Here is a 14,428-nt window from a genome sequence, read left to right on the forward strand (position 1 = left end):
TCTTTCCCTTTTGTTGATGTTGACAATTCACTTGTTAATGGTCTAATGACGTTTTGGTGTATAAATGTAATCTCCTTTTCAAAGTCATTTGCTATGTTTGTGTTGAATTTATTTTTAGAACTACTTTAATTTCAGCTGTTCATTGTAGAAAGTCAGAGGTACCATGTCAAAATTATATTTCAACTGATTTCTAATTTGAGTTATTTTAGTTTATTCGCTCAGTATTATTTCTGTAATTTCAAATTAATGGAGTTCGTGTCGTAGATATTATTTATCTTAAGGCAATTCCTTGCTGGACTAGGGTTAGATGTTGATGATCAATGAGTAAATGACCATGCGGCCTCTAGTTCTAATTTCTTAATTAACTGTCTAATACATTAATAATTCTTAATTATTAAATATTTTGGAAAGTTTTCCTTTTACTCCTGTTCAATTTTCTCAATGAATATTTATATATGATATGTCTGTTCTTTCATCCAGAACCCTCCAGTCTGGAAATCTTTTCTAATCTTAAAACCCTAATATTTCTTATCCGATACTTGATTTTTAATGTATTACCATTTGACATTGCCCTTCTTTTTGCCACTTCAACCTTATTGTTGGACAGAGAGTGAAACCTTTTCAAATATATTAGTTTTAGAATATTTTTTATCTTTTATGCTTCTCTTGCGTTTGTGTGTATTCTCCTTGCTTGGTAATTGGTATTAGTTCATGAACTTTCTTATGTATGCCTTCTATGAGCTGCAAGCTTATCCAAATTATGAGCTGGTAACTTCAGTTTATGACAACCAGTAACTTTTACTAACAATTTTTAGCATTCAACTATTCACAATATTCTTTTAAAGTTTCTTCCTCTTGCAAGTATGATTTTTTTGCAGGCTTCTTTATATTTATCTTGTAGCTTGTTGTCCTCTTTCACTGGAATGTACTTTGCATACTTTATGCTAAGATCATCTGTTCAATTCCTTAAAGCTGTGTTTTTTACTTTTGGATGATAATTATATTATAAAAAAAAAATTTAATAAAAGTTGATAGTCCTTTGTGTTTCATCTTTAAAAAACAGCTTTACGCGTATCAAGACTCCAGTTAAAGGGCATTCATGCAAACATTTCCAGGTGAGTGATTCCTGTATTAGCATCACTTAATGTAGAGAATGCTGAGAGTGGTTGCTGATTAATTATATACCTGTTACATACCATACGTAGTTAATGTGGCTAAGAAGCCTATTGTTTGCATTTAATGTCTGTTTTTGTATTATTAAAGTTAAAAAGTACTGAGTGTGACCGAAATGTCTACAGTATAATACTTATTAGGATAAAGTGAAAATCTTATATTTCTTCTCCCTGCTTGTTTCTTCTCCTCTACCTTACATTTTGTTCTCTACTCTCTAGTGCTTCGACTTTGACAACTTCACTAACATAAATTCTAAGAGGCCATCCTGGCGCTGCCCCCATTGCAATCAGTATGTCTGCTACACAGATATTCGTCTTGACAGAAAAATGATTGAGGCAAGTTGATTTTCTTTAATCTTTCAATCAAATTACCTTTTTTGTTCTCTCTCCTAGAGTCAATTTGGTATCACCTTAAAATTGGGAATGAAGAATTTAGTGATTTGTTTTTCATACTAATCTCTTGCCCTAATTTCCCTCTCTCCCAATTTTTAATGGCACTCCAAGTTGACCTTAGGGATAAAAGAAAGGTTGGAAGAAAAGAAAAATAAACCTCAATTATTTTCCTCTTTTTAAATAAAGATCCTGAAGAATGTTGGCGAGAACGTTTTGGAAGTGATTGTCCATGCTGATGGATCGTGGAAGGCAGTCTTGCAAAATGACCATGAGGTGGATAAGATACAGAATAAGGCCGCTTATCGTGAAAAGGAACAGACTGAACAACAAGAAACTACGTGCTCCCCTAATACCGTTCCTGATGTTTTGGACCTCACCGAAGATAATTATTTGGACATAATGGACACTTGTGAAACTACAGATAGAAAGCCTTTCCAGGCCTCTGTTTCTTCTGGCGTTCAAATAGAAGATGACTTTTGGGCTGGATTTTATATGAACAACAGTGGGTCTGATGCCCCTACAGTTGGTATCGACCATCCCGTTCTGGCTGATGCTGTTTCTCCGCCATTTAATCAGGAAGCCGAGGGTCATGACATTATTCCTGCCATAAATTCTGCCATGCATAACCAGTTTTTTCCATCAAATAATTTGCAGCTGATGAATTATATGAATTCATCTAATGAATATGGGAGTTCATCCGTGTCACCGAGACATATTCAAAGGACTCCAGTAGCTGTTCAGGCCCTCCCAATCCAATCTCAGACATTAGGATCACAGCAAAATTCAGTAACTAATTTGGATTCCTTGATTACCAGCAGTTTGTCTGCTACTCCTCATGTTTCTTTGTCCAACCCCGCCTCCGCAGATTCTTACAATGCCATACTGAGTGACCTAGAAAGACAGCAACTATTTTCTCAAGCCCCACTGAATATGTCTCAGGTCTCAGCAGCAACACAGGTTTGATTTATTAGTGCTTTATCGTTACTCTTTTTATGATTGAAATAGTTTAAACATTCTTTGACCCAAAAAGTCAGCGGAACTACAAATTTTGGTTTTGTGAAAGGAGGAAACAGTAACATTAATCTATCTTTTCAAAGAAAGTAAATAAGATCAAATGTAAAGGAAACCACTGATGAGGCAAACGTGAGTGTCTTATTTCTTTCCAGTCCTCCTTCTGCTATATTTTTGGTAGTTGGTACTAACTAATTAATAATTATACTTGGTGAACTCGTTAGTTATTTATGTCTTTTACTGTGCTAGTAATTGATGCCTGTATTGTGACTGTTCATTTATAAATCTGGGTATCTTTAGAGAAACCTTGCTTTTATGTTGTTTCTTGGTGTTTACGACTCTTGTACTTAAGTTTTACTTTTCATTGAATTCAGAACCGAGTACCACCAGGTAATATGTCAGCCACAACTCAGAACCGAGTGCCATCAGTTAATATGTCAGCCCCAAATCAGAACCGAGCACCAAGTCATTTGCAAAACCCATACAGAGCAGGTATGCTGAATGATTTTAGAAATTCACACCTGCAGCAAACTCTAAATCCCCGGGCACACCAACCCATGCAACCATCGAATACCCAATGGTCCCACGTCCAGCAAGGGTGTCCATCAAATAACCAACAAGCCAGGGTTATGGCTTCATCACATGTTGCCAGACAAGGTAATTCTCAAGCTGGGATTGTTTGGACAGCTGGAGCTACTGTCAATAGCCAACAAGCTAGGGTTATTGCTACTGCCGTGGCTGCCAGACAGTCCCAATCCATTTCATCTCAAAATCAAACTTGTGTAGAAGCCCCATATTTTAAAGCTGACAGTTTCTGGGGGTTAACAGGGGAGCAACGAGGACCGCCAGTACAAGCAGTTTCTAGGACCAACGAATTGTTCAATTCTCAACCAGATCAGAATTGGCGTCCTACATCACGAATGCGTGGAAGTCTCACAGATCGGCAACTTACTGATGACATTAGGCAGCGACTAATTATGCCATCATCCCAACAAGTTCAAAGTTCAAGACCACAAGGTGCACAACCAGTCCGAACAACATCCCCACTGGATGTGCTTATTGCTAACAGTAGAAATGCTCATAATAATCCTTCGAGACCGTAATATTTTTGGGAGCCTTTATTTGTGCATGTTTGGAAAGATATAACGTATTAGAGCGCTCATGTTTTATATCCATTGGTTGTAAATATTACTGACAATAGATAGGGAAACACAAAGAACATGCTGGTATTTTGATTATAACTTCACATAAGCGTTTTCAACGTTGACTAAGTAATTAAATAGAGGAAGATATTTTGTTTACGTCATTATGGGGAATTGATTTGTTATGAAGCTGAAGACATGACAAGTGAAAGCAATTTCGGGGGCTAATATAATATGCAATTAATAGAACATGATTTATTTGGGAATTGTAATTCTATTTTGTTTTTTATTTTTATATTTTTTTTATGTAGAAGTAATGGTAAATACCATACCACCATAAACTCACATGTATATTTCATTACCATTGTATTAAAATACTTCTGCCAATGTGAAACATTCCACTCCGTGGTATCACTTGTTCTCATTATTAAGACAGTGCTGATCAGCAAAAAGTAAATAAAACAAGTATAAATGCCTTAAAAATAAATACCAATTTTGTTAAATCAACACTTAGATGTAAGGACGTTGATAACCGATCTTTTACTGAAGATGACAATGTAGGCTGTCATTTTAGTTTTGAACGATTTTCAAAGTAAAAAGAATATTAATAAAGTATTTTCATCACTTCTCTTAAAAGATACTCTTTCGAATAGAGGACTAATTTCCCTTTTCCTCTTCCGTCCAAAGTAGTTTACATATTTTCCCTCCCAACTTGCAAACAGCTCATAAACAAGACAAACTTCCAACTTCACATATCTTCTGAAATCAGCCTCGCTGCCTTGGTAGCGGATTTTTATGATTACGTGTATATTAAAGCGAATGCTGTAACTACTATTGGCATAAAAGCGCAACCTTCCATGCTTTATCTAAAGCGAGTATCACGTAAGAATGCTTTATCCTCACGGATTCACCGTCAGCAGTGCCTTCCATGCAGCAGTAATAGGAACCTTTCCTTGAGGAGTAATATATTTTACTTTTGGGAAATTCTGGTTACGTCTAGTGGTGGATCAGCAACGAAAGTGGAAGGAAAGACAGCCGGGCGACAGCAGCAAAGAGATGGAAAAGGTTTTGAGAGGCAAAGCTTTTTTATTTTACATTGATAAAAAATAAAAATAAAGAAGGCTATGGTGAAAAGCACGCCACCTTTTCCGCGCTAACGTCAATGAATCTGTTTCTGTATTAAAGTGCAACAAAGTCTAAAAAACTAGCACTCGTTTGCAAAGCGGTGGACATTCTCAAGTTCTAATGCGTGTTAATGTATGATATCAATCTAAGTCGAATTAGGTGGATATTCTCAAGTTCTAATGCACGTTAATGTATGATATGAATCTAAGTCGAGTTAGTCAAAATTAGATGATTGGAACTCCAAAATGTAGCTTTTATAAAATTAAGGAATCTAAACATGGTGAAATACATTTCCACAAGACTGAAATAACGCTCCAAAAGATAAAAACTGAAATTCTGCTTATCGTCAGAAGTTCAAAAACTATATCAACATACACCCGACAAAATAAAATCCACTTCCGCAGCATACACAAATTAGGCCATTCTCCCAGTTAAATAATTTATCATACAAAAATTAAATAGTACCTAATGACAATTTTGGAGGGGATTGGGAAGGAGCAGACAAATGGCTATGAAATAACAGAAGTTAAATTCATCTTAAAACTGAATCAATACTCCCATTTCTTCACCTCCATGCCTTCTGGAGGACTGCCTTCCACCTTCTTTGATCCCACTTCTTTCCAATCAGTTGATAGCACTGTTCCATTTGACTCCAGCTGCAAAGTAGCATAGTTCAAGATGGCAAAGAAATAAAATGTTAGTGATTACAAAAAAAAAAAAAAAAAACTATGCACAAAAGCTTTGGAACCAATACTAGTAGAATAGAATTTAAAACAAGCACGGAGTGAAATGCTCACAAATGACTTGCTCATCGCTCTCCTCATGTCCTCATCTGCATTTTGGTAGATATCACGGAACAATTTATTCAAAGCAGCATCACCATCAAGCTTTTCTTCACTCTCCTGAAAGCCAGACCATTAATATGTCAGAGTATAATTTAAACATGTATTATGTTCCTTGTTTCACAAGATGAAGTTAACAAACAATTGGTTCTTGATGTATTCAAACTTTTGGCTTTAAAAAATACTAAATAGGTAGCATCTTAACCAAAACGTCCAAAATTTTAATTTTGATATGCCAAGTTGGAATATACTTTTGGCATGGCATTGATCTGTACTTATTGCAGACATTAATTTATTTTTGTTGATGTACAGAAAACAAGAACATAAAGAAAGCTAATTGCATTATCCAGAACTGCAATGATCAAAGGGAGCTTTAATGAAATTGAATGGACCAAACTCATACAAAATTAAGCCTAAATCATCCACTCAACACCCCACTAAATAAATAAAAACATAAACAGGGCATAGCTGTAAAACCTCTTTTTTCACTTGAGCTTCCAATTTATCCCAATCTTTAGTCCTCGCCTTTGACGATGGATATGCAGGCCTTTCAGATTGAACTGGAGAAATACATATTTCAATTACGTTCATTACTAGAAAAATGATGACATGCTATGCTAGCATCTATTTATAATATTCGCAATTCCAAAGACCATGGAAAGAGGAACCATTCTACCAATTGATACCACAAACAAAAAACTACACGAGTAATCAGCTCACTTGTAGGCACGCTTATCTTCTGGGGAAGCACATCCTTGCTATATTCCAGAGATGTCCAATTAACAGTTTCAGCTTTTGCCAAACGTATCTCAATTTTGGTTGTCAACACCACAACTTTGCTCTTATCAGGTATTATCTGTTTTGCTCATGCAGAAGGAAAAAGAAGGTTAAGCTACTCAGAAATCTACAGTCAAAATAGTGAATTCAAGGGTTACTGTTTGTGAAACAGAAGTGAACTCTTGTTTCAAAATCATTTACCTTTGCAAACAATCGCGGTTGATAATGATAGGCATCTTGGCCAGGAACATCAATGGTAACACTCAGCTGCAATGTCAATGCACTTCAAGTTAGTAAATTTCCAGGAATATCTTAAGAGTGTTATACACAATATGAGGAGTTTTCAACAAAAAAAGTTAAACGAAGTGATTAACTGAGAGTTGGTAAAGGGGGAAATCAAACTAGCATCTGTTAAATAAACATACAATTTGTTCACCGAAGTCCACAGTCACATTTTCTGCTGGTATTCCTTTTGCAAATATTGTCACAACCACTTCTTCTGGCTTCTGGTAGTATTCATGTCTGCTCAAGCATCAATCAATAAGTAACCAGGTTGTTGAGACAGTAGTTTCAATATATATTCAAAGATACATACATAAAATTATTCAAGAGAAATAGAAAAACTTGAAATACCACCGCAATCCAATGAAATTTTAATATTGTTGCCAGCCACACCAATAAAGTGTAGACATGCATGTTTGATGAATGCGTTCCTTAAGGAAATAACCAGTTAACTATTCTGTTTTTTTCCTTTATGGTCTCCCTTTAAAAGCTTTTGAACTGAAGTTTTTTGGCCCCAAAATATGCTTATCTAAACATGAAGTATCATCGTTATATTTAACTATAAAGTAAAGGTATCATCAAATTGTTCGCACTGCCTGTACATCCTTCTCCAGGGAAAATTGCAAGAAAATAATTTTTTAAATGAAAAATGAAAGACTGAAAATATGACAGACTAAAAAGTGGCATCCGTGATATATGTTAAGCTTTTTTCCTACAAAATTTAATGAATTAAGAAACAGCAGCATGGACAGAAGAGAAATAAAATTCAGACAACCTGTATTTTGGTCTTATTGGCGCAGTTGCAGTTTCATTTGTTTGGGATGCAGGACTGTTTCTATGTGATTCTTTGGATGTACCATCACTTCTATCACACACATGAGTATCATCAACAGTCGCTACAGATGTTTTGGGTCCATTTGGTGGTAGGATGCTAGTAAGACTTTCTGATTCCTCTGAAAAAATAAGATACATCAGACTCACATATCATGCAGGTGTAAAACAAAAATGCAGCACGATGTTTGTCTGAAATGCTAAAACACAAGATTTAAACGAAATTTACAACAAAGCATAAGCAGCACAATTTTGCAATTACCACAGATTACTTATCATCAAAGGATATCAAAAAACCTTTTCAACAAACTATCCACAACATCCAAATATCAGATCAAGTGAACAAGTTAGCATATCAGCACATAGAAACCTAGCCTCTTCATTACTCATTCTCAATCCTAAGCACCACACGAGTGAACTTCATGGAGCCATGAACACTTCACTGTCTAATCAAGGTTTTAAATTGCAATTGTAGATACATCACCATCCTTGATATTATAAAAAGAATTGCAGGACTTGAATACAGTCACAATAGCAGTCACGGTAACCCTAAAAATTCGACGTCATGACTACAGCTACAATTGCAGATTACAATTTAAAACCATGAATCCAATACCTATAGGTTTTATACAAAGTTTTCAATATATGCCTACGTGACAGAAAGAAAAAAAAAAGTTCTTATTGAGAAATGAATAGGTTGTATCTAACCAGCAGCAATGTAGCGTTCACATTGTTGAATCAAATTAGTGAATCTGGAATCATCAGGAGCAAAAGAGGCACCATTCTGCAATGCTACTTTTGCAGTATGATATTCTTCCAAATTAATACAAGCAGTCCTACAAATACAATTCAAACATACACCAATTGATTCAATTCAATTCCAAAAGAAACATTCAAAAATAAAATATGTGAATGAAGAGGAGCAAGCATAAATACCCTTTACGAAGATAAGCCTTTGATAAGGAAGGGTTTAGTTGAATAGCCTTGTTAGCATCGGCAACAGCTTCTGCAAAATATAAACAAGTTAGTGAGTGAATTAATTAAAAACAAAAAAGAAGAAACAAAAAAGGGGTTTTCTGGACCAGTGAAAGCGTTGAGTTTAATATGGGCTTGAGCTCTGTCAGCGAAGAGATTAGCGTTGGTGGGATCGAATTGAATGGCCTGAGAGTAGAAATCAACGGCGAGGGCAAAATCGTCATCGAAGAACGCTTCTTTGGCTTTGTTCTCAAGTTCCTTCGCCATCTTCAAATCCCTTTCCTCGCTCTCACGGTGGTGTCAGTTGGAAACTTTAAGTATTTCCTTCTACAACTCTGCTTTTGTTTTTAATTATATTCTTCTCAATAAATACACATTATTTCTCAAAAAAGATATAATTCTACCCACTTTCTAGATCCTTCTATCTTCTTTTAGTTTCATCCCTTTCGCTAATCACTACTACTGTATTTATTTGTTCTTCAAAAATAATAAATATTATACTTATTATTTTTCATTAACAAACTATGATATTATTAAATTGGACACTCAAACCTGAATAAAACATATTATTAGCTACATATATTTTCTTTTACTCAACTATATCTGATTTTAGCTTTTATTATTTTAAAAATCAATCCATATCTTTTCAGAAAGTAAGAAACCGAATCATTTGAATTAAATTTATAGTACATGAATAATTTCGCATTTTTGAATAGATATTCAATGCAATTTCCGGTAAACAAAACAAACATATTATTTTCCAAATGTATGTATTCTTGACACCAGCTGCCCTATAATAGTTGCTCATTGTAAAAAGTTTTACAAATTAAGAATTAGTTGATCGAAATACTTTGATAAATATTCCTTCAGATTAAAAAATTAGAAGATTAATATTAAAATCAATAATTTATATAAGATTAAGTTTGTCTAAGTTTTTGTCCAATACCTCAAAATGGTTAATCACATTATGATACTATAGACACGGTCTCGTGAATTTAAGTACTTCCGCATAAAATTGAATATATATTAAGGGACTTCTTCAAATAAAATAACTAAGAAGAAAAAGAATACAAGATTTCTTATGTTGAGAACATCAAGAAACATCACAATCAAAAGTGAGTAATACACCGGTGAAGAATCGTCACAATGATATGAAAACTATTCATAAGATTTAAACAAGTTATAATTCAATAACTAAAGAATAAGACCTAATCCGTTCAACATTCACATGAGAACAATTATAATTCATTTCAAACTTGTCTAAAATAAAACTCTTACAAGATATTTAAATAATAATTTACTATATTTTTAAAATTGGCTTAAAATAAATTCTCTAGATCCATATTAAACTTATCTCACTTAACTAAAAAAAATAAAAATTATTATAATTCAAATTAAAGACAAATAAAATTAAAAAACTATTCTAAAGTTTTGACTTAAAATATTATTTGTTTACCTCTTAATTAGTTTATTTCAGGTCCGATCACATGGTCTCAAGTTTAACCTAATACTCTAACCAAAATCAATCATCAATAAATCATTTAAACTAAATTTAGACTCGCGGGTGGTGTAACCGTTTATGGATAAACATGTCGCGATCCAAAAATTTAATGCCGTAATCGGCGCACAAGCTATACTCCTAGTCTGACAAGTCTATCAACTAACTTACCAATTAAACAACTAAATCGCTCTTTAACCATTTAAAAATATATATATGCTTTTTCTCGAAATTTCGACAGAGTATCCTCTGTAACTTCAACATTCCCAAATTTTATAAAATCCCTGTTCAGTTTTCAATCCAGTCATAATTCAAATAACATAATCAAATTGCTCAATACACTTCCCAAAAAAAAAAAAACTAAATAGACTTTCTAGACTCCAGAATAGCTGCAATTTACATAGACTCAACAAATGTTACAAAAAATGGTCCTCGATCAAAGAGGCCTACCAAAAAGAAGTATGTTGAGACTTGAATCAAATAATAGATTCATACTCAGCTGCTTGCGAATATGAAAAAAATAAGCAACATAAAGGGGTAAGTCACAAAGACTTAGTGAGGAGACAACAACCACAATCAATTAGAAGGGAAACACAAAAAGACACGAATAATTGTTTTACAATCGGACGACAGTTATCTTAATATTACTTAAAAATCTAAAAAAAAATTCTAAATTTAAATATATCAACATATATAGTCGTTAGACTTATAATTTAACCGTTCGACAAAAATATTAAAAAAAATCACTTAATAACGAAGCGAAATCAAAATGATCGATCTCAAAATCATCATAAAATCAAACAAGTAACAAATACAAATTTTTTAGAATCAAGAGGCGGCTTTATCTCATTGATAGCTCTTTCCTCCTAAGGGTGACATTTCCCTTAGGGGCGGCTCCATCTAACGGATGGCCCTCTCCTCTCAATCCCGCAACGCATCATCACGTATCAATTAGGGAGCTTACATCGCGTTGATAGCTTTCTCCTCCTACAGATGACATTTCCCATATGGGCGGCTCCATCTAACAGGTAACTCTCCCTAACCAAAACGAGATAACTAGGTGCACCTAACGCAGCTAACGATTTAATAATTATAACAAGGATTTCTCAAAATACGTATTTAAAATCATTTCATCGTAATTCATGAAAAACATACTCAATCGCATAACAATTCAAGATTTAAATACTTTAACTCATAGGTAAAACAAACTAATAACATATTATATAACAACGACAATTAAATTAAATAATTGACGAAATCGAGATAAAATTCAAAGGTTGTGTTTCCCAAATTTTTCAATAAATACTTTAATATAGAAAACAAGTAAAATAATAGTAATAGCATTATATAAAAATATATGACGATGATCGTCGTCAACTTACAGTAATGGAGAATCGTATAAGTTTACTCTCCAACAACTCTCAGAGTAGCCGGCAGGGTCTCAGTTGACACATCTGAGTATCAAAAATATTTCCAAGACTTTAGAAAACTTTATTCTAAAGTTTAGCTAACTCTAGGAAACCATCAAAATCATTTAAATATACTCTAAGCACAAAAAATAAGATTTTTACTCAAAACTACGTTTTTTTATGAATTCATATTAGGATTAGAGTTGTGCATTTACCTCAACGAGTCTCAATCAACAACTCTCAAGAGGTAGGTACCCTTTTACTTCCTTAGAACACAAACCCTAACCCAAAAATTTTACCCAAGAACTTGGAAAAATATGAGGAAGCTTGCTTAGAGAATGTATACCCTTTCCATGGATTTATTGTGGCTTTTAAGTGAGAGAAAGAAGAAGAAGAAGAAAAGAAAAGAAAAGAAAAAAAAAATGGAGAAGGATGGGTTGCTGAGAGAGAAGGAAGGAGGGGAAAAGTGAAATGACAAAAAGAAAAGGGAAAAGTTGGTTTTATTATTATTATTATTATTATTATTATTATTATTATTATTATTATTATTATTATTATTATTATTATTATTATTATTATTATTATTATTATTTGTTAAAAGGACAAGGGACGTGACAAAATATATATCTTTACAAATTTTTTCTACAAAATATTTAAAATTAAGTATGTAAAAATTAATTTTAGAGTATTTTTTTATGAGAAAATTGTGAGGTAATGTAATTTTAGAGTGTAATTCAAATTCTTTTATGTAAATTTCATTTTTTGATGATAAATTTGGATAATTTTAAAATGAAAAGATTTTTATAAAGTATTGTCAAAATTGGAGAATTTCAAATACTACTTAAGGTAATAATTTGACATTCCTTCTTAACTTTATATAATGTAAGTCACAAATTTTTCCTTATAAATTTTCAAAATTTTTGGCCTTTTTTAATTTTCATTTCCCCCCAATGCATTTTAAATTACAACCAAAATTTAAATAAATAATCGTTCAATCCAAACAACATTTTTTTTAATCTTAAAAACAACACAATTTACTAATGAGAAAAATGCAATTTAAGCATTTTGAATTGCTTAAAACTTTTAATTCTCTTGAAGTTTCAATTTCTTCGTACAAACACACTCTTGAGAAATCAAGTATTTAACACACAACAAAGAAGTTACAATATTAATTTGAAAATAATGTCCTTTAGCATGATAGAATATATGAGTATATGATTGTTGTTAGTAACAATAAAATATTTATCATTTTGCATAAATTATATTATATGAAAACTATTTTAGTGTCTAATGACATTTAAACGAATTTGATAATATTTTAGTATGCAATCAACCATTTTAGTGTAAAATAGTATTTAAAAGAAATTAGAAATATTTTCATACAATAAATTGAAACAAATATAAATCTTAAAATCAATATTGTCTTTAATTCCTCAGATCCAAAACTACAATATTGAGAAAAAGTAATGTAAAAAAAAAAACCGTATCAATATTCAATTAAATTTAAATAAATTTATAAAAACATTTCAAATACATGACCGACTTATCCAACTAGAAAAATAGTATCTACAATGAAATACATGGAGTTAACATTTATTACTAATGTGAGTTTAATTCTTAGACGTACATTAAAGATTGGATAACCATGTTAGTTTTATATTAGTTAGTTTTATATTAGTTAGTTTTATCATGCCTTTACTTTTTTGGTTGTTATAACTATTTTGTTGATAGGCCATTATAAATACTCATATTGTATTTTCTTTCTCAATTAATAAAGAATGATGTATATTCAGTAAATATTCATTATGGTATCAGAAGTTTCCTTTTTATTACTTTTAAACCCAATTTGTCAAAAATCTTAAATTTTCAAAATAAAAAATAAAAATCTCCACATTCCAAACAGAACAACGCAGCACACTCTAAACCCTAAAATTCCAAATCCAAATCGCACCTTCTTCCTCTTCTTTCTCTTCTTGGTTTTGCGCTTCTTTTCCTCTCATTTCCTTCGCCGAACGCTTCAATGGCAGGTTCTCATGATGATGATGATTCATCTACCACCTCTGCAACTATTTCTCAAGATGAATCGCAAAATCCATCATCGCCATATTACCTTCATCCTGGCGAAAATCCGGGCGCTTTTCTTATAAATCAAACTTTACAAGGGCCAAATTATTACAATTGGAGCCGTTTGATGAAACGTGCGTTGGTTTCCAAGAACAAAGCGAAATTCATCAACGGCAAGTTACCGATGCCGGCAGAAAATGATGTGTTATTTGATGCTTGGGAGCGCTGCAATATGATGGTAATTTCTTGGATTACTCGCACTCTTTCTCCTTCTATTGCTCAAAGTACAATACACATTGAGAATTCAAAAAGTTTATGGGATCATCTAAAGAATCGTTTTTCTAAAGGAGACCATTTTCGTTTTTCTGATCTGCTTCAAGATTTACACTCTATTAAACAAGGTGATAAATCGGTCTCTGATTTCTTTACTGCTTGGAGTATTCTTTGGGAGGAGTTAGAGGTTTTACGACCCATCACAGATTGTTCTTGCTCTTCTTCATCTGAGTGTAGTTTACAAAAATTAATGTTAGGTTATCGATCCTCTGAAGCCCTCACCTGTTTTTTAAAAGGCCTCAGTGACAATTATAATACGGTAAAAACCCAAATTTTGATGATGGATCCCCTACCTGATATAACCACAGCATTTTCTTTAATTTTACAGCAAGAACGACAAATTTCTGGTCCTTGTGTTGATGCTAAGGTTTTAATGAACTCTTCCATCCATGGTACTTCTAATGCTAATCCGAGAAATGGTTTAGGTCGTGGTAAAGGTCGCGGATCTGGTCGGGGCAGAGGTGGAGCTCCTCAACGACAATGTACTTTTTGCAACAGGCTAGGACACATTGTTGATCATTGTTAAGAACACCAAATATATTAATTCTTCAATTACTGATGATGATTCTGGGTC

At 32.9% G+C, this 14,428-nt stretch overlaps 3 protein-coding genes across 4 annotated transcripts in view; 2 read left to right on the forward strand and 1 right to left on the reverse strand.

The window, feature by feature from the left end:
* The window catches only part of LOC101488928 (E4 SUMO-protein ligase PIAL2), a 9,329-nt gene extending 5,447 nt beyond the window's left edge, over positions 1 to 3,882 (forward strand). For both annotated transcript variants that reach the window (XM_004511495.4, XM_004511494.4), the window contains exons 13-17: positions 1,064 to 1,115; positions 1,392 to 1,508; positions 1,752 to 2,522; positions 2,951 to 3,233; positions 3,405 to 3,882. In XM_004511495.4, coding sequence (XP_004511552.1) covers positions 1,064 to 1,115; positions 1,392 to 1,508; positions 1,752 to 2,522; positions 2,951 to 3,233; positions 3,405 to 3,679 — 1,498 coding nt within the window. In that variant the 3' untranslated portion in view covers positions 3,680 to 3,882. The remainder of the gene's footprint in view (positions 1 to 1,063; positions 1,116 to 1,391; positions 1,509 to 1,751; positions 2,523 to 2,950; positions 3,234 to 3,404) is intronic.
* A 1,268-nt stretch (positions 3,883 to 5,150) lies between these two features.
* Positions 5,151 to 9,045, reverse strand: LOC101489485 (protein SGT1 homolog A). The gene is made up of 10 exons (XM_004511496.4): positions 8,658 to 9,045; positions 8,512 to 8,581; positions 8,284 to 8,411; positions 7,520 to 7,697; positions 6,888 to 6,984; positions 6,664 to 6,729; positions 6,406 to 6,541; positions 6,163 to 6,245; positions 5,641 to 5,745; positions 5,151 to 5,499 (listed from the first exon to the last, which is right to left on the reverse strand). Exons 1-10 carry the CDS (start codon positions 8,815 to 8,817, stop codon positions 5,392 to 5,394), a joined length of 1,131 nt encoding a protein of 376 aa, XP_004511553.1. The 5' UTR covers positions 8,818 to 9,045; the 3' UTR covers positions 5,151 to 5,391.
* A 4,432-nt stretch (positions 9,046 to 13,477) lies between these two features.
* On the forward strand, positions 13,478 to 14,380 carry LOC101492396 (uncharacterized). The gene has a single exon (XM_004512132.1). The coding sequence runs from the start codon at positions 13,478 to 13,480 to the stop codon at positions 14,378 to 14,380; it is 903 nt and encodes a 300-aa protein (XP_004512189.1).
* Positions 14,381 to 14,428: the final 48 nt, after the last annotated feature.

The sequence above is a fragment of the Cicer arietinum genome, chromosome 8 (assembly GCF_000331145.2).
Source record: "Cicer arietinum cultivar CDC Frontier isolate Library 1 chromosome 8, Cicar.CDCFrontier_v2.0, whole genome shotgun sequence".
Classification (NCBI taxonomy): Eukaryota; Viridiplantae; Streptophyta; class Magnoliopsida; order Fabales; family Fabaceae; genus Cicer; species Cicer arietinum.